We start from the raw sequence: 26,436 nt of genomic DNA on the forward strand, positions 1-26,436 counted from the left end.
AGTTAGGCCAAAAGAGAGAAGAAGAGGCGACAGCCACAGAACAAAAACACCAGGATGACAAACAAAATTAAATGTCACCTCAAGAGAGACCGAGGCAAGGATAAGAAAGCAATTTAGCAGCTAGTCTTTAATCCACAGATGAGATAGGAAACAGTTTCCAGATGTAGTAACAGTTCAAAGTATCATCACACATTTCTGTTTGTTACAGACGGACATTATTTTGTTTGCCAAGCGTCTCATAAATTTCAGTTTTGTTTGTAACTCACCAAGTCGCATACAGGACATTATCAAAAGACACGATCATGTGGCCAAACTTGTCAACCGCTAACCTTTAAAATAACCAGGTCAGAGCCTCAGGACCTTCAAGAGGTCTTTAAACGCATCTTACTGTTTACTTTGTTGCTGTAAATTGATCTGCTGCAACTGATGCTGTCAATCAATCTGTCATTATCAGTCTCAAACTCAAGTGACCTGTGGGCCAGTGAGCATCTAGTCTGGACAGTAGTGAAAACAAAAAAGTCAAACTTTTTTGGGGGAAAAGCATCTGTTCAGTAAGGGTGGGCAATATAAGCTAAACTTTACATCATTGCTTTTCCATCATGATAAGGCAATGTCAACTTATTTGATGATATTTCACACACAATTTCAAAATAAAAGCATTTGTGTTGATATGGAACAATATATAGTTCTCAATAAAAATGTATTTATGATGATTCATTTTCATTTTTAATAAGACATACAAAATAACTCCATTATGACTGGATATTAAATGGTGGGCCACATGAAATAATTTGGAGGGCCTCATCTGGCCCATGGACCACGAGTTTTAAGACCTCTGCTTTAAATGCAACAGCTTTCTTTCCAAGCAATATAATATTTATGATTATTTTTACATTTTATTTGATTTCATTTGATTGAAATCATCTCAGGATCTCCACGCTTGTCTTAAGACCCCCATGAAGGTCCCAACCCATAGTTTGGGAACCACTTCAAAGTACAGCATTTAATTGAATCACTTGTCCTTATCTCAGTATGCAAGAATGCAGTGTGTCGGTCTCCACGTCTTCTTCTTCTTCTATTATTATCCTGGTCAAACCCAGGGCAGGACTGGAACAGGAGCAGTGGAGCATGTGCATGAGCACTGAGGCCAGATTTGTGGCTGACTGAAGGTCATTATGGACTCACTTCATCCAATAAGTAAATCGATTCCCAGCTAGTTCCTGTATACGAGGACAAGGAGAATACTCCAATTAAGAGGTTTGATGACGTTGGAAGACAGTGAAGAGTTATATACATATATATGTGGAATACAGGGGCATCTGGAGGTCACATGATCAAGATGGAGGATGCCTGCCAATGTGGTTGAGAACGTCAGGGCTAAGATGTTGGTGGCTAATCAACCAGACGTAGTGGTTGTCGATAAGCAGCGGGAGAGGACAGCGTGATAGATGATGTTGCCGTCCCCAGTGACAGCAACATCAAGAAGAAGGAACACGAGAAGCTTGGTCCCAGTGGTGATAGAAACACTAGGAGCTGTGACCCTCAAAAACTGTGTGAGTGACTCCAACAGATTCCAGGAACAACATCTGAGATCTCTGGAAAAACCGCAGTCCTAAGAACAGCGCAGGTTTCAAGGCCTCTGGTAGGAGGAACTGATCTTGGAGGTACGTAGTAGGTAGGAAGATGACTTTAGCCTCAGACAGCTCTGTGTAATAATGGTTCGTTTCCACGCGGACATGCCCATTTCTGGAAGAGGAGGTCATAGGAGAAAAGAGCAGCTGTTGTAGCTGTCCATTTGTCCTGTCCTCGCACACACACCTCAGACAAGGGCCTGGGGCAAAGACCCCCAGAAGCTGGCACAGGTGCAGAATACACAACACAGACTCCTCACTGCCTAATAGGATACAAACAGTTGAGCCATAGGTAGCTGTTTCTATGGGTAGCACAACAAAATCCCTTAAAAAAAAAAAAGAAAGTCTAATCATATGAAACACCAACTGCCAGACTGTAAGGGAGAAATAAAAAGGAAAACGCAAATGATGGAACATTATTTTTGCTTGGATTGAGATTTATTCCACATGCATATGAATTCTGCACTCTGAAAATGACACCCAATAGTCAAAAGTGCAGCATTCACATTATTTCCTCAGTCAGTCTGAAGTGAACTGCAAATTTAGAAAATGTAAATATTCCCCCCGCTGGAGAACCTTCCTGCAAAATTCATTATGGGCTGTGAGGTGGTTGTGCTAGGATGACTTTGTAAGGAAATGCTGTGGCTGAGCACTGACTTTTCATGCTTTTATCAGAATTTACAGCCACTAAATGACTTGCCTTATTAAAATGAAAACAGTTTTAATTGCCCACTGCAGCCAGGTTTTAAATCACTGAACTTTTATCTGTGTGCCTGTGTGGGTTTCCTTCAGAAGCCGCACTTTTTTCTCTTACACTCCAAACACAGGACACTTCATAAAGTAGCAGGAGGCTTAAAGGTTTGATTTGTCGTGATTTTTGAGTTACTGGTGCCTTTCTCTTATTTCAAACCAGTGTAGTAATTCTCCTCTGAACTCTACATTTTCTCCCAGAGAAATGCTGCTAATTTAGTTTTATTTGTATGTAAACATCCCATTAGATCAGCAGTTTCTGAAATAATGTTTGATTAAATATTTGCATGAACCGTGTACCTAATAAAGTGGCTGGTGAGTGGAAGACGTCCCAAACAACTGAAATTCACACACGTTGTATGTGTACAAGTATATGTACATTTCAATCAATAAATCAATCGACCAAATAAAAATCATAAATCTAAATTTCCTGCTGCTTCTATCCACACCTATCAGGTTGACTTCTGCTGCCCTCTGCTGGTGATTAGTAGTCACTCATCTTGCATTTGAGGTTAACTCACTAAAAACAACACATTTGAATGTAAATAGAATTGTAAGATATTAATACAAAGGCTAGAAAACGTCACTCGATAATAAATTGTTTAAAAGAACATAAGTCAAACAGATACGTAGAATAAACTGGAGTAATATAATACAATGTACATACAATTAATAAAAATATGTACAAAAAGAAATGTTGAAAAGAGCTCAGGGTTTTAGAATTAAAAAGCAGCTTCAAGCAAAAAAAAATTACGTTTGTCTCGATTTAAAAACGACAACATTACCTGGCTGTAAAATCTCCGCAACTTCGCCACCTCCTTACCGGAAGTTTACCTGCGTGGTGTTTATCAAGCGAGCGTGAGCATTCGCTACTTCCGGGGTGTTACGGCAACAGTTGTCTGATACGGAGAGTAAACTTCCGGTACGGATGTACGGAGTTCCGGCAGTATTTCACTTAAAAACTACTATTTACTTTATTATTTGTCTTATTAATAATTAGTCAGCAATTACTGAAACAGTAAATAACTGCCTTAACTTTAGTAATCGATTAGTATTATTATAATTATTATTATTATTATTATTATTGATCAATGGTTTACTTATCTGCCATAGAACTCTGTACAGTACTGTGATGACTTTTTGTCATTATTATTTGACCTTTTAAAAGGTTAAAAGCCTTCCAGCAGAGCTCTTTAAGATGAGTAAAAGCGAGAGCAGCAGCAGGCAGAAGAAACATGTGCCGCAGCCTCAGCTCTGATCTCCTCAGGGGTTTGTTCACAGGCTCTGACTAAAGTTTGTCCACCTTCCCCAGCAGGTCCACCACCGAAAAAACTTCTGACACAAACTAATCTCGTCGCACAGCTCCAAACTCTGCATGTCCTCGTTTTTATTATTTCCCTTCTTCTCAGATGAATAAAATGTCCTTTTACTCTCCGCCTACTCTCTAATCTTCTGCTGCCTCTTCCAGTCTCAAGAAGGTTCCTTCTTCTTTCCCTTGTGCAATCCCCAGAGATTTTTCTTCATAGCTTTTCCTTTTCTTTCCCCTTCTCTTTGCCTTACACTTGCCTGACAGTGGTGAAAAATAACATTACGTGCTGCTTGTTAGATCAGTAGTTGTGGTAATTGTTGGTACCTTTGCATTTTTTTTTGAAGGTTTGTCTCTGCACTCGTGCCACTGGGTCATGCACATGCATCTAACAGCTGCAGCCGAGAGAAACAAAGTCATTTAAAGTGTTAAAACCACAGTGTTTCCTGTGTGATAAGATATTTTTTTTTGCCTCAGCAGAACTGACTCAAAACAAATGATATGCAGGAGAAATGCTGCTGCTGCTGCTGGTAGTATAGCATTTGCAGTTGTATCATTGATCTGCAGTTTAGATTCAATTAATTACCTTAAACGTTGAATGTAAAAGAAAAAAAAAAAACCACTTCAGCACCGCCCACCCCCCCCCCATGATAAAACACCATGTGCAGAAGCAGGCGCGAGAGATATCGTTTTTGCTCGATCTCGACTCTGTGGCAGAGCTGCAGAGGCGACACTGCCGCAGGTGGAAACTGAATTCCATCCTCGAGCCTGCCGTTGATTTAAGCAGAGGAGAAATGTTCCAACACGCCCGCAGATCAGGAGGAAATGCCTTGTAGTGACACTCTGTACAAACCTTAAGGCCACATTATACTTCTCCGACTGCGTATGCGTTATCCGTCTGCGTCACCACGGAGACGCCTCGAGCATTTATACTTCTGCGTCGTGGTGACGGACACTCGCTGCAATTTCCCGCCCGATCAGTAGGGGTCGCTGCGCAAGGTTGTTGTGCTTCTGGCTACAGTGAGCAATGGCGTCCGAGAAAGAAAGACAGAGAAAGACTGTTGTTGTTGAAAAAGTGGCCGTTTCTCACTTTTCTGTGTCACGGAACGCAGTTTTAAGATAATTTGAGGCGAGAAATTGGCCATTTAGAGTCTAAACATGTGCTGTGTGTGTTACGATATGACGTATTTATAGTTCGGCAGCGGCGTTATCGGCGGGGATCAGCTCCGCCTCTGTCAGGACGCCCGGAGCGCACTGAGAGCCGGCACAGAGCAGCTTAGCTCAGCCTGTCCTGAGGACCAATCGCAGCTCTTGCCGTCTCCGTAGTCCCTTGACGGAGTGACGGACACTTAATAAAAATATTTCGTGCAGACGGAGACTACGCAGAGGCTCTTCGACAGTCTCTGCGTCGACGCAGAGTCTCTACGTAGCCTACGCAGAGCACTTTACGCAGAAGTATAAATTGGGCTTTAGAGAGGTTATCTGATACAGTATGTACTCTCTGTGCATCCTCACACACAACGTTCACAATATAAACACACATGCATTTTGATATCCTGTCACAGCGAGCCTTCAACACCCTTTAGCTACTATCAGTATGTACTGTATTTTTGAATTGTCAACAGTAAAATGTTATAGGGTATAACCTGGATTTTTAAAAACACATACAGAGTCATATATTATTAAGTACTGTATGTGGTGCGGCAAGGCAAACCAGAGACCAAAAGTTTCAAGGAGATTAAGGGACCAAAGTGGTGCAAAAGTTATTTTTTTTAATAGATTTCTATAGGAAATTGAGTAACTTGCACATTGTTCTTTTAAAAAATACAGATGCATTTGTGGTTAGAAATGGTCACAGGTGAGATTTGTGCTTTTAAACATTAGAAAACCAAATGTGCAGGAAGTGACGGGCTGAGGATGGATCAAACTCTGTTATCTGTGGTATTGAACTTGATTGGAAATGTGACGTTTTCAGATTTTGGTGAGGTTAGTGATACTGTATTACTGTATTACTGTAGTGAAAACATCCAACAGTGCTTGTGATTGGCTGACTCGAAGGCGTGCAGGAAGACACTTATGTGTGTGTGTGTGTGTGTGTGTGTGTGTTGTGTTCTGAGAGGCTGGCACTTGAACGAATGAATGGATTAATTAATTCATGTCAAGAATCTTCTAAGGTTAAAAAGGATGTGGTAAAATTGGTACCAAACAAAAGGTTTGGTCCAGGTATATATCTTGAAACCATATCAAAACTTTAATCAATACCCAGCCCCTGCTAAGAGAATGTATATAGTCATTACATATATGAAGAGTTACATATAAACAGATATACAAGTATATCTATATAGGTCAACTGATCAGCTTCTCCTACAGATACTATAATCCAAACAGAGGGGACAGACCTTCAATGTCCATTTTTTTTAAACTTGGTATGAGACATTAATTTGACCTGTTTTTAATGTTGTTATTGTACGACTTGTCTATATTCTCTCAAGTATTTTATTGTTTGTTTTTCTGGTCGTTTTCAGGTAGTATTTTTCTATATTTTATTTGTCTCTGTTGTACAGCAGTTTGTTTCTGCTCTTGTTTTTAAAGTGCTTTATAAATAAAGTTGGATTGGGTTGGACATACACATGAAGTACAGGTATAGAAAGTCACTCAAGGTGAGATGAATCATCCCTGCTGCCTCGAACAGCTCAAGTCACTGTATAAAGTATTTTTTTATTTTTTTTAATTAGCTTTTAGCTTTCCTTCTTTTACAGTATAAGGTTCATGCAGAATTAAACTGCCTGGGTTGTAAACATCAAATGTTGTCGCTCGGCTGGTCTTCCCATCCTCTCATCAGTCTTTCATGCAAACAGGCTGCTAACTACTATCAGAGAGCTTTTCCAACCTCCTCCCAGGGCACTTAAAGGGAGCATGGAGGGGGGGGGGGGGGTGGAGGCAGGGCCAAATGGCCTCGTAAGGATTAGAGGCACTGCTCACCATTGTCAATGCCAGACCAAACTGCAGCCACCTCTGTAATCTCTCAGCTTGTTCTCAATACACAACCTGCAGCAGCCAGGAAGGGAGGACCTGTTTGTCTGCAGCAGCTCCATCCCCAACCCCCCCAGGGGCGCTTTGAAATTCTGCTCACTGTCCTTCACCTTGGACTGCAACAGGAGATGGGGATTGAGCCTTTTATGCATTTCAGGCACTACTTAAGGCACCATGTACAGAAACACAACAGTCTGTTGCGACTGTAAAGGGTTTTGATCTTTGGCATTTGGACGTTGTCTTCTCTGTCTGACTTCCTCACCAGCAAGGTGAGCTATAGCCCTCTCCTAAAAGACAAGAGATTCATCTTTTTATTGATTCATTATTACTCAACAAAATAACTTGTAGTTAAATAATCATTGAGATCCTCACATCTACCCATGGTTCCTGATGAAAACATCAGGTAATTCCCCCCCCCACCACCACCACCTCTGTCCATTCTGACCACACCCCCCGCCCCCCTTTGGTTGCTCAGACTCCACCCTTTCTGTAATAACCAATCAAGTTCAAGGCTCGCACATTTCAAGGATAGAGACCCTCGGTGTGTTTGACCTCAACGTTAGATCTCAGAGCTGCACCTTTGTCTCAAAACCTAACAAGGATCTTCTAGGTGCTGCTCGCAGTGATGACAGAGGGACAGAGCAACATGCAACAATTCTCGGGTAAGTTCATTTTCCTCCCATTTACTGCGATGACTGACTCCCATCGCTCTTGCAGGATGCATTTGGTTGAAGAGTATTCAAATTATAGCCTTTTTTGGATTTTGCTCATCATGCATGCTTTAAAATCAACTTACACTGTTTTGAAGAGGAATGAATACATAAAACTACTAAAGACTAAGCCACCGAATGCTCAGATGTGTATTACCATTGTCTCCACAGACTCAAAATTGGATCCCAGCATGCCACGCTCTCCTCCAGCAGCTGACTCATACCAGCAGGGCTGCATCAGGATGACTCTGGAGAACTCTGCTCTCTGGAAGTCCTTTCACAGCTCTGGGACGGAGATGATTATAACAAAGCACGGAAGGTAACGTTTAGTGTCTCCTGAATTTGTGCTCTTAAATAACATTCAATGTGATATGATTTGCAAAAAAAAGGAAAAAAAAAAGGCAGTTAAAACGATCTCTGACGTGATTTTGCTTGCTTGTTCCAGGAGAATGTTTCCACACTGCAGCATCGGCCTCTCCGGTCTGCAGCCTTTCGCCAATTATGTCGTCCTGATGGACATGGTCCCTCTGGAGAGCTTCAAATACAAGGTAAATTGTGTGAAATCAAAGAGATTGAAGCATATGTTTAAAAAAAAAACAAAAAAAAACAGCAGTCTGCAGACAGACGTGGTGATGGTCCTGCCCCACTGCATATCAAAGCCTTTCATAGCTTCCTGTTTGTGCACTCTCGGCTGGAGGCCCAATCAATTAGCATCCCTCCTCATTCACAATCAGTGAGTGAGGAACAGTCGGCCATTCATACATGCGACTCATCCTGGACCATTTGGTCACAGACTGTGTTTTTTTAGCACACACGTGAAAACGACACAGTGTGAGAAGAAGAAGAAGAAGAAGAAGAAGAACATCCTTGCACTGTTTAGATAAATAAATAAATACACTTTCCTGACAATGCTGAAAAAACCAAAGCTTTGTGGTAAATGTCTGATCTATTACATCCTGAGGCCTCACACTTGATAACCAAGCATCCCCCCCCCTCCACCCCCTGTTTCTCTGTAGTGGAAAAACGAGCAGTGGGAGGTCGCAGGGAAGGCAGAGCCCCAGCCCCCGTGTCGTACATTCATGCACCCAGACTCTCCTGCCACAGGAAGTCACTGGATGAAGCAGTCGTTGTCTTTCCTCAAGGTGAAGCTCACCAACAACACGCTGGACCAGCACGGCCACGTAAGTCTCCCCGTCTTTTAGCCTCACCCATCTGTTGTTGGTTCCGATTGCATTTCACTCACTCTGTGCTTCCGTTTTTGAATCCCATCAGATCATCCTACACTCCATGCACCGATACTACCCGAGGTTCCACGTGGTACAAGCGGACAGTCCTTACACGATCCGCTGGGGCCCGTTTCAGACGTTCTGCTTTGCAGAGACGACGTTCACGGCAGTGACAGCGTACCAGAACCCAAAGGTACACAAACCTGTAATGTTTTTTTACTTCATAAATAATCTGCAATTTAAGAAGAAGCGTAGATTGAACACTGCTTTACCAAACCCTTTTTTTTTTTAAAGATTACCAAATTGAAGATTGACCACAACCCTTTTGCAAAGGGATTCAGGGAAGGAGGCACCCATTCTCACAGTAAAAGGTAAGATACACTAATTTGTTGCATCACAGTTTCCTAAACTAAATAAAAAAACATTTTTTACAGTTTTTTTTTATTGTTCCCAGGTGTCGTTCAAAAGGAAGTCCTCCTGCAAAGAGAGCCTCACCGGACACAAAGGCTCATCGTCACACTCCACCACCAGGTACGTTTTTAACCCGTACAGCTTGAATGAACTCACACAATGTGTCTTCATTGCCCTTTGATTTGCATGTGACATCCTATTAATCGCTGTATTTCCCTCTCAGACCTGCAGAGGATGCCCTCCACCTCTCAGACGCAGCAGGCCAAGAAGAAGCACCAGGCTCAGCCTGCTCAGCACTCGCCAAAGGGGATCCACCTTCCAGCCTGGGATCCAGAGCAGCAGGACCCAGCTGAGAGTTTGCACGTCGTCGAGCCCCTGGAGCTGCACGAGTACGACTACAGCTGCGAGGAGCAGATGGTGCCTGCGTCCGTCACATACCAGCCCTACAGGTCTGAACATTTAAGATGCGTGTACTTCAGATGATTTTTGTTGTAGACTGTGGCACCAGATGTGGTCTCCTCAAATCCCAGGTTTTGCGTTTAGGAGATGATCTTTCCACATTATCTCTGTCTGTGTGCTCACTCACTCATCTTCTACCTGCTTTATCCTCCACATGAGGGTAGCGGGGGTCGCTGGTGCCAATCTCAGATGACATAGGGCAATAGGTCACACCCTGGACAGGTCACCAGTCCATCACAGGGTCATTTAGAGACAAACAACCACTCACATTCACACCCTATGGTCAATTTGGAGTGTCTAATTTGCCTAATCCTCAAATCTGCATGTTTTTGGGACTGTGTGGAAACCAGAGAAGGTCCAAGTTAGACTACATCCACGTTTATCCTTATCCTTTTTTACATTCAGATCCTCAGGAGGTCCTCTTGACCACATCTAAATAGATGAAAATTAAACAATTAACTCATCTTTTCCTCCAGATCCGTGGAGTACGCCAGATTCCCATTCCCGTCCGACAACGCAGATGCGACGGCGCACTCTCTGGTCCAACCCCCGCCTCATCCACCACCCGCCACAGTGGAACACGGCACCCAGCAGCACACCTACCATCACCACCATCGCCACCACCACCATCACCACCAGCAGCAGCAGCAGCAGCAGCAGCAGCAGCAGCAGCAGCAGCACCAGCACCATGGCAACGCAGCAGACTGGAGCCAGCACCCGCTCTTTTCCTACTCCAGTTGGTGATCTCTGACCGATGGAGGAGGAAGACGCTCCAGCCTTGGAAGGAATGAAGAAATGCTGTTTTTAATGAGTAGACTTTTAAAAAACTGAGGAACTCCCAGAGAGACAGATATGCATCACACAGGAGATATTTTTTGGGCCACCAAACCAGGGTTTTTTGGAAACGTATGGAAGAGTCCTGATAAATATGCTCTTCATGTTGTAAATTGGTTTGATAGACAATCTCCTATGGTTTGTGTTTAAAGCATATATGTTTTTTATATATGTTCCAAAGCCTGATCTTTCAAAGTGGGCTGTAAAAAAAAACAAGAGTAGTCGTATGTGTTCAACAACCATATATTGTATTCTGTCCGGGGAAATAAGAGTGGAATTAAATCTAAAAAAAATACCTTTGATTAAACTGTTGCAGTGAGGTATTAAAAGTCCAGGGGTTTGGACGTCTGAAAGCAATATAATAATAAAGAAACATAAGTCGGAATGCATCAGAAATATTGTATATTCAAGGAGATGAACAGCAAAATAAATTAGGTTTGGATAAGAGCGTTCCTCGCTTACATTCAGCCATGTTTTCAGGTGTTTCCGAATCAAGGTCACACATCTAATCGGATCTAGGAGAAGCTCTGTGTGTACGTTTAAATGAAAATCGGTACATTTCAGTCACAAATCAGATGAATAACGATAAACAGACAAATGCATAGGACACTATGATGCTTTATATTTAGACCCATCAATGCTGCTTTGGGCTTAATGCAGAGTTTTCCCCTGATATTTGGCGTCGTACAAACAATGCTTTTGAGATTGATGAGAATCTCTTTGCTTGTGCAGTTATTGATCAACCAAATCATGATTTTAAACCTATTTTGATAACATTATTATCATTCATCGGACTCTAATGGTAAAGCAAGTCTGTTCAAACTCTCTTGAGACATAAAACTCAGTCATCCTCGAGCTGGGACTAAATGCTTTTGTCAAGATTTGACTGTATCGTGATTCAATTTGTATTGTCTTTCTGATTTATTGTGATTCAATAGTGTTAATAAGTGTAATAATAATAGCCTAAATTGAATGATACCTTTCTTGAGACAACATCAGAGGGGGGTCAAATTTCCAAAATCACTGCACATGGCATGTTGTTCAGACTGAGTATACTCTTAGAAATAAAAGTGCTAAGTAGAACCATATAAGGTTCTTTGGCTTGTCCTCATAGGAGAACCCCTTTTGGCTCCAGGTAAAACCTTTTTTTAACCCTTTATTCAGGAAAGGGGTTTTAAAGGGTTCTCTGGATCAAAATGGTTCTTACCGGAACCATTAGTGTTACCAAGAACCCTTGAGAAACCCTTTCTTCAGGAGCAAATGGCTCCAGGTAGAACCTTAGCCCTTGTAGAAGGAGACTTTTGGAACCCTTGTTTATAAGAGTGTAGGACAGTGGGGCATAGCATGTACAACAACAGATGTATTTAAATAAATGAGTTGGTACATAAGCAGCCACTGCTATTTATAAAATATATACAATTAGGCCAAGTAAAAAAAAGAATGATTTGATTTTCTTTTAGCTTTGACTTATCGGAATTCACTGAGCAATTGCTGTAAGAAAATAAAGTGAGTAAGAACATGCTGGACCAAAATGAATATAGAGCTTCAAGAAACAGGACACAACATTAACGTGAACTTTCAAATGATTTTCAACGAAAGTGGAAAATATCTCTTTGAAAACCTGGACTGAAGAAAACACTGATAAACCGAATACTCTTTTACTTTTAGCACATTTTTGTTCATTAAGGTTGCAGAAATATCGGAAAACACTTAGAAATGAATCCAAACAATACACGATGAGGAGGGACCACTAAAGCGTTGCTGCACTGGAATCTTCTGAGCAGATGTTACGACACAACAACAGGAGAGTCTGAGCCAAGTGATCTGATCTCATGTTTTTTTCAACTGCAGATTTACAGACGTCGCCCGAAAGCGGAATGACACCAGCTGTCGATGACACAATGTGCCGTACTTTATCGTCCGTTTCCCTCTAAGTGGGAGCATCGCTTTTTACAAAGGTGACATCGCGTTCTACTGAAAAACACCTTAAACGAACAGACCATTAACTCTTCAGGAGGACATTTACCGGTGTTTTAAATCAAGTCCAATCAAACTGAGCTGCCCCCTGGTGGCTTTTCAGTATATTCTTACTTCCAAATAAGCTTCACCTGGCGAATTGGGCGACAATATCGACGTCTTATAATATGTTCTGTTGGTCTGACCTGGTACGGCGATGACAGTCGGTGTGAGCGGAGTTACCATGAGAGTCTGGCAGAGTTTCCTCAGCAGAAGGCAGGAGCATCTGTGCTGTAAATGTTTTATGAGAGAGGGAGAGAGAGAGAAGCTTAAATCTGGGACATTTACAGAGCTGCTTCAGGGAGTAATGGAATTTCTAGAACACACCAACTGACATTTTAGATAGGTCAATACTTTTATATATATATATATATATATATATATATATATATATATATATATATATATATATATAAGTCACAAATAGAAAACATCAGACCTCGAGCAGACACGGTTTCCTCAGTTTGAAACTGCGACACATGACGGCCATTTTGATCTTCACGCGTTCCCTGTGATGCCGCGGGTCATGTCAGTAGGTCAGCTCGTCCCGGGTGGGTTCCTGCTGCTGACATATCGGCAAAAAAGTTACAAATATCGTGCATCCCTAATTGGAAAAGTTAATTCTATAATCTGCTGTTCATTCTCTTTAAACACAGTAATCTGAACAGCGGATTAATTCCTGGGGTTTACGGCTTGTTCACCAAAGATAGACTGCTGCTAACTGGGAGGTCATGTGACACATCCATGTGCCCGTTTACACTGATTTTTAACATTAAAGGTGCATTATGTCATAAATCTAAAGCAACTGGCCGTAAAATCCTCCTAATATGTCACTCAAACTGAACTGAACTCACCAACAACAGTACAGCCAAAATATTTGCATTAAAACAAAAATTTTGCAGACTGCAAATCATTGTTTCTGTTTTGAAACCATGTTTTGGCATGTGGCGCCACCTACCGTGTCTCAGCTGCCAAGCAACCACGGGTTGCCAGTTACGTCAGAAAACCGAAACCTAAAAAGACCTCGGTATTTTGAATTTGAACGTAGTAACCGTTTTTTGGCCACATTCTTACATATGGCACCTTTAATGACACCTAACATATGAAACTTTGATATAAATGTCACTGATTCCGTGACATCACTGCAGAAGTGTGAGTTTAAAGTCTGTCTGTTTGTTCTCTGCAAACTCATACTTGAAGTCCTCGTTCCCCCCTTTTTTTAAGCGTAGGATAAAAGAAGGAGTCACTGTGAGCCGTCATTGCTATAAATAGCAGATAAATTAAACCATAATTATAACTGTCTTACACAATGCGTCACATTTTACAGACACATGTATCACGTGATGTTTTTACAGATTGTATAGATTTACTGCATATATTCATATTTTAACAGCACTTAACAGACTAAACCACATTTATGTGTTCACGTTTAGGAGGTGAACTCCTTCAGTGCATTTCATCAACTACATACTGAATATAAATATATTAAATGGACATTGCTGAAAATCACAAATAATTCAGAAATACAATTTAAAACTTCTTTATGTTAATGTGTGTTGGTGATTTCTCTTCATATTGTCAAACGGCAAAGATTTACCTCCGTGGAGGCGAATGCAGAGGCAGCGTTGGTGGTCGGTGATGGACGGACTGCGGGGACATCGAACTGTTTCGCACACAGTGACTCACTCAAACACTCCGCCTGGAGGAAAAGGTCAGACTCTGCTCCGTTTGATTCATCACACATTTACTCTCACTGCAGCCGACACTGATCACAGTCCAGATTAGCATTAATAAAATATTGGAACCCGGCTCATACATAAGGGAACAAGGAAGCAGTAGCCTGAGGAGATTAATGTAGACTTTCTACGATGGTGGAACTCTTAACTACATGGCTCATTGTAGGGATAAAACTCAACCTAAAATGGAATGAGTCACGACGTGAGTCCTGATTTTTCAATATAATCAGATTCTTTGGAAAGTTTCAAGTCAATGACGTCAGGATATGCGTTGTGAAACAGATTGAAATAAAGCAGACCAGGGAGCAAAAGAAGTGATTACACGACTAACGATTCAGAGAAACAACAGGCTAATATTACAACAGGAGAAGGTTTATTATAATTGGAAAACTGTTGCTAGTGCTGTTGATGTAGTGTGATTTGTTTTTTGGGCACAATTTTAAAAATCATCTTCAGCGACACGGCTAAACGAATCAGTTACCAATTTATCTCGAAATTATTTTGAAGTTCTATTTGTAAGTGTTATCTGCAATTATGGGGTTTGAAAAAGTATTTTTTTTTTTGTCCCGTTTTGAGAAGCTCTATTAATTTAGCCATTTTACTTCATTATCTTTCAGCACGAGTTCAGTGGAAAAGCTAAAGCTAGAGGAAAAACACTTTATTTTCTACTTGGAACTGGTCGTCTTTATTTATCTGGGGCACTTTAATGTTGCAGCTCACTTCAAAATATATTGTTTTCCATGTTATTTAACACCATCCTATTCAATTTAAAGGTCAAAGTGACCATTTGACATGGATGGATTTTGGAAATGTACGCAAGTCATTGTCTCGAAGAAAAGTAGAATTATCAACATTGACGAAACATAATACTTGTATAGTAGAAATACATATTGAATTGCCACCCAAGTATCATGTTACACCCAAATCATGGCAAAAGTACATCATCCAAAAGCCTGATTTATAGGCTATGGTATATAGGCAAACATGCATCTGATCGAGTTTTTAGTAAACCATCAACCAACTGTACTGTGACAATAGTGACATTAAATGACATCACGTTTTGAATCCAAGTGTGTTCACTTCTGTACGTGGTTTGAAAAAGTGCTGAATAAACACAGACGACGACGACCGTCGGAAAAACGTCGCCCTTGAAAAGTTTTCCGCTCCTCGTCTCGAGGTCGACTGACTTTCTTTTAATAGCACTTCATTAAAATTCATTAATTGGTTCCTTTCTCCTGGGCGCAGGCTTGTGTCAAAACTGGAAACTGTCAAAAATTAGAACGGGAGCATCCGTCCTGTGCTCCACATACGCAACCTGTGACGCCAAAACCACGGCTAACTGCTGCAAACGCGTCTGCCCAACGAAAGCAAGGAGGACACCAGAGCGACTTAAAGAAGTAGACGTAAATTTTATTTACTTGTTCTGTACATAAAGGGTCGATACCAGCACAGGTGTTAACCATGGGAAATATTAACACATGTAAATGGTATTAAGAAAATAAAAAGGCACAATTTTCAATTCTTAAGTAAAGACAGGCTTTCCTAGAGTATGGAGAAAAGAGCACAGTAATACTGTTAATGCCATTACAAAACAACTCAGAAGCACGAGAAAAAGCAAGTTCACCTCAAGAAGGGAGCTAATCGGGGTGTATTGCTTAATTAGTAGATGTCATTAATGTCTGGTGAGGAAAAACCCACGCGTGGGTTCGTTTTGCCCAGACCAAGAGGGGGTTAAAAATAATATTTAATAATAAGGAAATAAATGACATTAAGCAGCATTTGGCCAGGCAGAACCATGTACCAGGCCAAGAGGTCATGCACAGAGGCAACCAGCAGGCATTTTTCCCTTTTGTAAATGTCACCTTAGGTACTTTTGTTTAATAATATCACTTATTTTTATTTAAACGCATGATTTCATAGCCTGACTAGAATCTTGACAAAATTAAAAAACCAAACTGATACAACTAAAAAGCTGCACAATATTACCCAGAAGTGAATGTGGCTGAGCGATGATTTTTAACAGAGAGCACTGGGAGGGAGGGAGGGGGGGGGGGAACACACACACGAAAAGTTATTCTTTTAAATACAGCAGAGATGAAAGGGATCAGCAATTATGTTCACAATGCTTTCACTCTCAGCCCAAACTGAATTGATTCGCAGCACAATATGAACAAAGACACTTTCCTCTACTCCAAAAAGGAGTCAGTTTGCATAAAAGAGAGCCAGAAATTGTGCACAGACCGGGATAAAGCAGTTTGCGAAGGCCTAACTGTCATCGACGGAAGGTTAGAGAGGACTGCATGCACGAAAAGATGCATTCATCGTACTTTCTCAACAAAGGCATTAATGGGATCTCATTGGCTTGCTGAGACTCTTTCTCCTTTCCCGACCTGCGCCACTGATAGTGGAGCTCCTCACCCCCACAGTAAAGCCTTTAGTCCAAGTGTCCACGCTGCGTTTTTTTTTAAGCTAGCTGTTTAAAGCTCGGCGCTCAACTGCAACAACGTTGTATATTTATCTCCCAGTGCTTGGTGCTGTTGGCACTAAAAACCTGCAAATGTCCTTTTTTAGTTCCAAATAAAACTAGAAGAAGAAAAGTAAAGGGGGGAGGGGTACCGAGTGGACATGCAACAAAAAAAAAACATCACCACCCCACAATACATCGTTTCGATGTCAGAAAATAAAAACAAAATAAAACACACACAATTATTGTTGATCACATGGCACAAATAAGAAGGAGATGGAACCACGTGTGGCTGCATTGTGTCTCATTGAACAAAAGATAAATAAGTCTTGTGAGCCAGACTTGCTCCAGGTTAGAAGTGACTGAGGGGTTTAGAATGTTACAACCATGATTTTCCAACTCCAATCGCACACACACACACCAAGGAACTGTCAAAATGAAATCCTCATGGACAAAACGGTGTGTGAATGGGTGACGTTAAAGGTACAAAAAGTGACTTGTTGATTGTTTGGAGAAATGACTCGACTGGCTGTTGGCGCCTCAGCCTCAGCGCTCTCCCATGTCAATAGGGACAAACGCAAGGTTTTCCCTACTTCGTACAAAATGTCCCCCTGTCAAACTAAACGAACGCACACCAACTCTTTCTAAAAGTCCCCAAGACTTCAAACATACCAAATAAAGAAATCAATTTAAAAAAACAGACTGATAAAATATCTATCGTGAACACAGACCTACTCACATGCACTTGTACTTAAACACACATACACATACACTCGCTCACACACACACACTGATGCCCAGTGATCTGGAAATGAAAAGGACATTAATGCAAAAAAAACACTGCCCAGCTTGGAACTAAGACCTGGGAAAGGGGGCTGTGAGAAGTGGGAGGGGGTCAGATTTTTTCTAGTCTGGATCCAACGTCCAAAAACTGTAAACAGTCTGAAAGCCTCGCAACGGTTGGAAACGAGAGGGATTTGCGGCGATCGCGGCACGGCACAGCCCCCCCCCCACACACACGACGAGCAGGCAAGCACGTAACCATGGTGACACTGGTGGGTTTTCGGCAGAGTTGGGTTTACACGTTGACACCGGGCAGAGGTTCCGGTGGAGGGTCAGTCACTCTCGTCGGGATTCTGCGGGTCTATGATTTTGACGTGCGTGAATGGGAAGAGACCCCGTCGTCCGTTCACCTCTCCCTCCCACTGACCGCTTATGTTCATCCGCGTGACCTTGACGATGTCGCCAACCTGGAGGAGGACAAGAGGACAAGAGGTGGAGTTAAAGGAGTGTTTAAAAACATACATGCTCCAAAAATGTCTTTAGCCGTATCAGAGCAGCGGTTCTGGAAGATATCATCTGTATTTGCATTTTATGGCCCAAACAATAGCACTTAATTCCAGATTACAGCCACAGAGTGGAACACAGAATCACAATTTCTTTAAAAAAGAGGAACACACTATATTTCCACCTCATATACACCAGTAAAATTGACTATGGTGAAAGAGAGTTGATTTGAGTTTAATCCACAGCATCAGACTCTCTCACTGGGAGTTTCAACATTTCAAACAGTTATATTTAAAAAAGAAATAAAAACTTCTCCATATAGGCTTCATTCATACTGCCTTTTAAACAAACGATTGAGGAACATAAGTCGCTCAGCGTGACCTCAATCTGTTCAAGCAATGTTCTTTATCGGGATTAGAGAAGGGAGAGTCTCAATCGTGAAAAAAACCCATGATTGAAAACACAAATGTCAAAGCTCTATTTGTAGCTTTAACTGAAAAAAAAGAGGTTTCAAGGACATCCAGTCCTAGACGTCATCAGTAGCTATAATCCCTAATGCTACTCTGGAATGCCAAGAATGCTGCTTAGTCATAAAAGCTTCTGTGGAATCTGTCTATCAAGGAAAAAAAATCCCCATTACAAGAATCACAAATCTTACCAAACCTCTAGGCACTGAATGGTATTATTAGTTTTCAAGGCTTCATTCAGAAAAGGTTTGTTGTTATGGGAGTAGACATGTCCACTTTGTAATATGAAGTCTTTGAAAAGGATCTGTTCCGTCATGATGCCAAAAAAAATCAGGTCAAAAAACACGTATAAAGCAAAATAATTTAAAAGTCTTCTGGCAGGAAGCTATGAAAAAGCAGACTCATAATACACCCAAAAATAAGCTAAAGTCAAGCTCTAAATCATCAAGGACATAACCCGATTTCACTTGTTGGGGACTGTGTAAATAAATAATGACTCAAAAGTTCCTACTCTTGAACCCAAGAGGCCCCAAAATAGCCACATGTTATGAATTGTCAATGCACACACAAGCAGAATTAAAAATACCACAGGAAATATTATGATTTTTGTTTAAATTTTGAGGGCTTTCAAAACCAAGTCACACTGTTACTGTATGCAGCTCGCTTTGACAGATTATTGATTTAAAGATGGGACAAGAATAAAAATAAAAATAAAAAGAGAGTATTACAGTGAAACATTCTTATTCAAATCTAGCAGGATGTTCTGAATCAGGCAGTACACATCTCCTGTTTAACTATTGCTATCAGTCAATTTACTGTGTATACAAAGGAGACAAAGCGCTAACAAGGAAAGACGCAACAGATTCTGTTACACCTAACCTTCAGCATTCACCAGGTTTGCTCTTTGTTCGCTAAGTGGATCACAATAACCGTCTGCAGAGACCCAGATGACTTCCTACAACCACTGACGCATGCTGATGTCAGGGCACAAGCAGAAGAGCCCTGGCTAAAAATAGGAACGAGTACTGAAACCCAGCGTTAAATGGACTGGCAATGAACAACATCTGTCACGAAACGTCACCATCTACAATCACACTGGCGCTAAACAGGTTCATTAACCTCTGGTGCCAATAACTGTCTGTAAAAAATCATTAGCGAGCTTTTCATTTTTGCTGGCGCTACACATCGATGCTTGGTAAAATAAATGTGTTGGTTCAGGGAGGAACACCGTGTTTCTGCAGTTTTGGGACAACATTGACAACATTTAGTATTTATAACACAAACCCCATAAACAGTAACTAGTTTACAGCTGTTTACTATAAATGTGACAAGTGCAATTGGCATGTAATTGACAATAATTAAGTATGGTATCAAGAGCCTTGGGTGTCACGATGCTAGGTTCATCACAGATGACAGTCAGCCACCTGCATTCGTTTGTCCACCGAACCAAAGTTAGCCAATGCTGGCAAGGTTCGACCCCCCCCCCCAAAAAAAACCACAAAATCCTTCCGCGTGTTAAAGCAAGAGCGAAACCATTAAGAGAAAGTCTCTCACATACAGGCAGAAAATAGCTCATCTGTCACTACCCACGGTATGTTGTGCAAGCTAGAGGCCTGAAGCCCTGAGGATGTGTTAACAACATTAACACATTGTTGTTTAAAAATTCATTGTTTCAGTTTCAGATCTCTCAGAAGAGGGACTGTGATTTCACAGCTAAGTAAGGTAAAAAATGAGAAGTCCTTTTATCTATTAAATAAATAACAAAAAAACAATATGAGGAATGTTAAAGCACCAAATCAATGAACAGTACCTGGACTACCATTAAAACCCTAATGATACTCCTCTCTTGCTATGATAGTTTTTATTTCCATCTCTCCCCCGAGGCTATCACTTCAGCTCAATGTACCATCAGAGTGGAGCTTTTAGGAGCCCCACTATAGATGGAGAGTGCACATTGAACATAAAACCACATGCTTCAACATGTTACTACAGTCCAAAGCTGAGCTGAGCCATGAATAAGCCATGGTGAACTGAGAAATGCTTGTTCTGTTGAGAAACTAGCAGGCAAACAGGAAGAATGAACCTGGGCCACTGCGCAAATTGGATACAGCCAACTGTATCCTTGATAATGATTTCCATTATCTCTTTGACTATGCAAACACATGTGTCACAGGTGTATAAAGGATGCATAGACTATGTTTGAAAAAACATAAAGGCCCTTTTCCATTATCTGCAATCATCTGCAGTCGATCGTCTTCTTGCGTCGAAGGCATTTACATTTATGTACATGGTGCAGTGATTTAACCCATGATGTAGCGCAACTTACTTTGAAGGTCCTTGAAAAGTACCTTGAATAAAAATAAGATGTAAATATTATATGACAAACGAAGCGCAAGATCATTAACACAACCAGTATTTCTGTTCTTAGTAAAATTGAGCCCTGCATCAATGAAATATATGACTACATTTTTGGCAGAGGCATAACTCTGGACAGAACCCAGTGTTAATGTGGTCTCCCAGAGCAGGAAAGAAGAGATAAAGAGAATGGACAAATGACAAAATTTAGATTAAATAGAGGGCATGAACTCAAAATCCATTTTACATTACCTCTAGAGCAAGAGCAGTTTTATCATAGGCACACGGCACTCGTCTCTGAATGGCCTTTGCCATGACCGGGCCGTTCAGCGTGGACGGCAGAGGAGTGGTAACGGCTCCAGGTGTACCAGGGGGCAATGGTGAAGGCGTCTGGGGCTGAGCATAGGCGTGGACGAGGGCGTGCGAAGGCTCTGGGATTCCATAGCTGTTGGAATTGCGAGACCCGTGAGAAGGCTGACCAGAGTGAGGTGAAGGTCGTACCACTTTCTCCACATAGGGGACGGGGATCATCCCGACACGCCCTTCTTTACTCTTGGCACTCCACCACTGCTCCTCTGGCTTCTCCAGGATGATGAGAATCTCCCCCTTCTTGAAGGGCAGGTCCTCTGCATCACTGCCTGTGAAGTCGTATAGAGTCCGCACATACTCCACGTTCTCCTCTGGGCCACCCATGGGCTGGATGGGACCAATCCCTGTGCTTGGGTACCTTGGGAGATGACAAAAATGGGGCAGAAAAGAAGGGAAATAATGTGGTTACCAAAAAAAGGCTTCCATCAGGTTATGTAATCACATTCGGAGCAAGACGTTACATATTGTGGCAGGGGCAGTGAAGATAAGCAGACAACGTCTGAATGAAATTGTTAATACAAGCTAACGTTGCCAACAGGACACAAACTAATAAACCATTTTCTCAAGTTCTTAATGAAAACAGTACATTACAGCCGCAAATGTTGGTGTCACCATCAGTATGAAATCTGTCAAAATTAATACTTGAAGCAGGCACGACAGGGCAGGGCCTGCAACACTTATGGGGCTAGTATTATTGACTATGCTAGGGATGCACAATATTATCAGTACAGTATCAATATTGGCGTAAAAATGGATTTTCATATATCGGCGAACCCACCGATATGTGTTGATATGACTAATGGTCACAGCAGTAGGCTAAATGTGCTGCTAATTTCTTGACTTATATTAAACATCGGCATGTTGGCAAAAACTCCAATATCGTGCATCTCTAGGCTATGCAACTGATGAGTTGGAAGATTACATAGGTTGAATATTTGTTGTACTCGGGTAGTTGCAATATGCAACTTCACCCCTGGATGCCACGAAATCCTACACATTGGTCCTTTAAACATACACTATGAATAATTGTAGCTTTCGAATTAACTTTTCATGTGTACTTCTTGCTTTATGGAGGCTACTATTTCTTCTATGGCTGCACAAACTGGCAAACCAACCTGCGAAATTCGCAATTCCTCAACATGCGTAGAATCATAGTCTCACCATTAGATGTCACTAAAAACAACACACTGAACCTGGAATGCTTTGATAGTGTATGGTTGTCATGCTCGATCATGTTTTTAATCAATCACACTGTTCTTGTTACACAGGGTCAATTTCAAAAAGTATATTGCAAAACACTGTCAATCAGAAAAACTGACTATTCAAATAAAAACAATCTGGTTCACTTAGATCAGAATTGTTAATGCTAATGGAATTTGTGTGTTTTTGTGTGTACTCTGTATGACATGGTGGTTTTAGACAAGGGCATTGGGTGACTCCCTTACCTGGGTGCTGGCTCTATTAGAGTCGTGGTGTCCAGGTAATGGATTTTGTAGAACTCCAGCAGAGCTGCGAGGTGTTCAAACTCCTGGTCGCCTATCTTGAACCTCTTGGTGGGTAAGGAGTTGATTATATAATGAGACACTTTGGAGTTTTCAGACACTGACAGCACGTAGTCGCCTATACAGGTCGACGAGTCCCGAACCAGGAACATACCATGCCTCTGTCCTTGTAACCTATTCTGTGCCTCCACTCGTGACACTGGTCCAAAATACCAGGCGGATCGATCAGACGAATCGAACCGAGCAGACATTTTCTGATCAAAAATAAGTTAATATCAGTCCAATAAAAAGAAGAAAAAAAAACTACGACAAAGCAGACGAGACAATAATTTAAAAACGTGAATGCGTGCTGGGATTGGCCAATCACAGCAAATATAGCGAGGTTTGGAAGATGCAGGGCAGGGCGTTTGTCGCCCTGTTGAGGATTTGAACTGTTTTCTTACACAAACGACGCAGGCACCGGGAGGAGGGAAGCCAGCCAACCAACAAACAAACAACAACAAAACAACAACCTGACGTGTTCAGAGACAGGCTGCGACTGGCTGGAGCCAACTTTGGAGCATTATGTGGTTCCTGTGATCAGCAGGCAATGGGCTGAAGCGACCAAAACAGAACAGAAGAAACAAACAAACAATAATAATAATAATAATAAAACAAAAACTTGCACAGACTTCTACGGAGGCCGAAGAAACAAATGATCAAGGAAGCTTCCCCTTTTCGTTCCGCCTTCCGAGAAAACACCAGGCTCCTCTTCTAATAAATGTATCTCCACCACTCACTGTGTGTGTGTGTCAGTTATGAGAACGGAAAAGGTGGCCTCAGTGTTTCACCTCACATCCCACCCGTGTCTGCCAAACGTAGCCAGTAGCTGCGGGGTCGACGATGCTCACTCGCGGTCTTCCTATGTCTCGCGGGTGAGGGACAGACGCTTTTTGAATCCCTTTCTTGCGCGAGAGCAGACTTTGGAGGCAGCGGCAGCAGCGAAAAAAAATGGCGGCCCGCAACACGTCTTCACACAAAAAATGGTCTCGCGGCAACGGCTCGGGTCCGGCGCGTGCATCTCTTTGAGGCCAGAACGCTGCGCGGCGGCTCCGGCGTGCGTTCCCGGCTGCTCGCGAGGGTTCCCCTCCGCGACGACACGATATTTTAATGCGTTGCCCGGTTTGTGCTCGTCCCTCCCTCAGCAGGAGCCACCAGAAGTGCGAGTTCGAGACCGAAAAATGGCGACGGGAGGGCAGGTCCCGCTCTCTGTCTGCGCGTCACTGACGAGTGTAAGGGGAGGGGGCGGGGCGAGGTGGTGGTGGGGTGTATGGGCGGAGGAAGGCGGCGGTGGGCGGGCGGTGACGAGGGCACGGACAGCCCCCTCCCCCACGAGGCACCCACCCACCTCTGTGTGGAGAGGTGTCACTCATGTTTCCATGACATTTGACAGAAATGTGGATTTTTCTTTTAAAAAGGTAACACCCCCCCCAGAGCCTTTCACTTAAAGGTCAATTGCGTAAGAATTAGTCACATCAAACAGTGAGACTGACGATATAACATAACAAATGGACTAGACTTGTCACTATGATGGGTTTAAAGGTTTCCTTTAACTAAAGCGCTTTAATGGTCACTCCTGGCGTCTCTTGTTACTAAGCAACCAAAACGTGGGAGGTGACCAGCCTCATTGAATGAATTAAGACATTGGTTCTCAAAGTGCGGCCCGGGGGCCAATGTCGGCCCGCAGAAACATTTCTGGCGGCCCGCAATGAATTACAGTTGATAGTTTTAATCCAGGAGCTACTAAGCTTGTTAAATGTTTATTGGACATTACTGGATACAGATCAATAAGTGTAAACAAAATACTGGGTATTTACCTGGTTTCTATAAGGTGAATTATAGTGTATTATTGGGTTATAAACTGGTAATAAGTAGGTAGCTAGTAAATATATGGTAACAGAAATGTGTTACTTGGTATTAACCTGTAATTAGAAGGTAAGAACAATGGCCAAAATACTGGGTAATTACCCAGTAAATTATAAAGCGTTATTGTATTAATGCTTAAATTACATTATATTAACGCTTATATTACTTAACGCTAAACTGTAGAACTGCAATCTGGTCATTACAATTATTACAAATGGGATTTCTTTCTGTTTTTTTTCCTTTGACGGCCCTCAGTCCAATGTTGGGTTCCTGTGGTTGGGGATTATATCTATATAACTATACATATAACCCTTTTTTTTAAATGATTATGAAAATAGCAGGTGATTAACTTGCATAGTAGCTCTGTAATTTGCCATTTTTATCTTATAAACCACATAATTCCCATTATAACAGAGATCAATGATAAATCCTGACCAGAATATGTGATTCAGATCCACTGTTTAATGGAATATTCTCAATTATTCTAAAAGCTAAAAACAAACAAGCTGTCCATTTCCATTTAAACTAGGTTCAGTAAATTCAACAGCAGGAATTGCTTTATTTTGTAAATTAAGACCATTGTTTGTAATCTAAATTGAATAACATACTGTGTAGGTGCCATCATGAGAATCTCTGCTATATGATTAATGAGTGAGTCAGACATGAACTAAGTATATGTTCCATCCGTCATGAGTATAAAAAAGAGAAAGAAGAAAACGTTTTACATATTTCCCTATTTTTTTTTTTTTTAATTTCCTGTCACTCTCCTGTCAACTTCCCCCTGTATTCAGTCTCATAGTGAGTATTATCCGGCACGCAACCATGACACATCATTTTTGGAGCTATTCTCGACCTACGGCACAATACGCTGACGGGTTTCGAGAGTGAATTTAAATGTGGCGGACGTCGATGTTCCAAAGATGCTTATTATGAAGAGTGAAAAAAAAACAGAAGTGAAAAAAGACGCCCATCAACACCCGGTGAGGCGAGACAACATCTGCTTATTGATGACACTAGAATATATATCTATGCAGTATTTAAAAAAAAAAAAGGATGTTTCGCTCTGGTTGCTGTCATTTAGTCAGTGTTGTGGTTGTTAGCGACACAGTCTCACGAGCCTCATGCAGCTGCCACAGAGCTGCCCTCATCTCTGCAACACTGGCTGAATTTTAATAGATCTGAACCCTCCGGGGTCTCACTGGCTCAACTCCTGCCAATTCCCACATTTTCCACAAAGAGACACGGTGATGCAACAAATTGGGATGGAAATAAACATTGCTGCCTCATAACAACGCGAATAACAATTATAATAAAATTACATTAATGAAGACTTAATTGTTTGGAATTTTGACAGTTTAATCATGTAAGCTTTTCTGGTTTAATAAATGTCATGTGTTCATTAAGGCAGTTTTTCTGCGGGTTGTATTGACTTTCGAGACATCTCCATCTAGTGGGCGCATCTGAGACTCTCCTTCTTTCTTTCTTTTCATTTTAAAGTGGACAATTCAACTTCAAACTGGAGGATTAAGGTTATACTGCATATGTAATACTTTTCTTACCATTTTCCCATATTCATGTACAACATTCAGTGCAGAATTCTCTTTTAAGTTAACATACTTTCACAGGGTTAACATGCACATTAGTAGTAAATGTAAAAGATTATGGGATGTACGTGTCCACAGATGTGCCATCTCAAACTCAAACGACCTGGGGGCCAATGAGTGTCTCGTCACATTATATCACAACAGTAACAATATTCATGAAGATATTTAGCAGGATTTCAAAATAAAAGTGTTTGTTTTGATATGCAACAATATATAGTTTGTGATATATTTACAGATTCATTTTACACGATAAATATACTTTTTTATATATATATATAAATATATATATGTATATGTATATACATATATGTATATACATATACATATATATATATATATATATATATATATACACATATACATATATATAC

The 26,436-nt window shown here is 41.4% G+C and overlaps 2 protein-coding genes across 2 annotated transcripts; one reads left to right on the forward strand and one right to left on the reverse strand.

The window, feature by feature from the left end:
• Positions 1-7,345: 7,345 nt before the first annotated feature.
• On the forward strand, positions 7,346-10,317 carry LOC310937900 (T-box-containing protein TBX6L-like; the record flags this gene model as incomplete). Its single annotated transcript, XM_083902289.1, has 10 exons — positions 7,346-7,382; positions 7,602-7,749; positions 7,876-7,978; positions 8,447-8,611; positions 8,703-8,849; positions 8,951-9,027; positions 9,111-9,187; positions 9,291-9,516; positions 10,003-10,099; positions 10,264-10,317. 10 exons carry the CDS (start codon positions 7,346-7,348, stop codon positions 10,315-10,317), a joined length of 1,131 nt encoding a protein of 376 aa, XP_083758415.1.
• A 5,201-nt stretch (positions 10,318-15,518) lies between these two features.
• On the reverse strand, positions 15,519-23,754 carry crkl (v-crk avian sarcoma virus CT10 oncogene homolog-like). Its single transcript, XM_083902088.1, has 3 exons — positions 22,500-23,754; positions 20,938-21,412; positions 15,519-17,826 (listed from the first exon to the last, which is right to left on the reverse strand). Exons 1-3 carry the CDS (start codon positions 22,805-22,807, stop codon positions 17,692-17,694), a joined length of 918 nt encoding a protein of 305 aa, XP_083758214.1. The 5' UTR covers positions 22,808-23,754; the 3' UTR covers positions 15,519-17,691.
• Positions 23,755-26,436: the final 2,682 nt, after the last annotated feature.

The sequence above is a fragment of the Microchirus variegatus genome (genome assembly GCF_963457635.1).
Source record: "Microchirus variegatus genome assembly, chromosome: 16".
NCBI classification, from domain to species: Eukaryota; Metazoa; Chordata; class Actinopteri; order Pleuronectiformes; family Soleidae; genus Microchirus; species Microchirus variegatus.

Bases quoted from the DNA above. Each gene is read 5' to 3' on its own strand.
- crkl (XM_083902088.1), bottom strand. From the start codon at position 22,807: ATGTCTGCTCGGTTCGATTCGTCTGATCGATCCGCCTGGTATTTTGGA. The intron at 21,413-22,499 runs GTAAGGGAGTCA...TCATCTCCCAAG, and splicing joins CTAATAGAGCCAGCACCCAG to GTACCCAAGCACAGGGATTG. The intron at 17,827-20,937 runs GTAATGTAAAAT...GTCCTCCTCCAG, and splicing joins AAACTGCTCTTGCTCTAGAG to GTTGGCGACATCGTCAAGGT.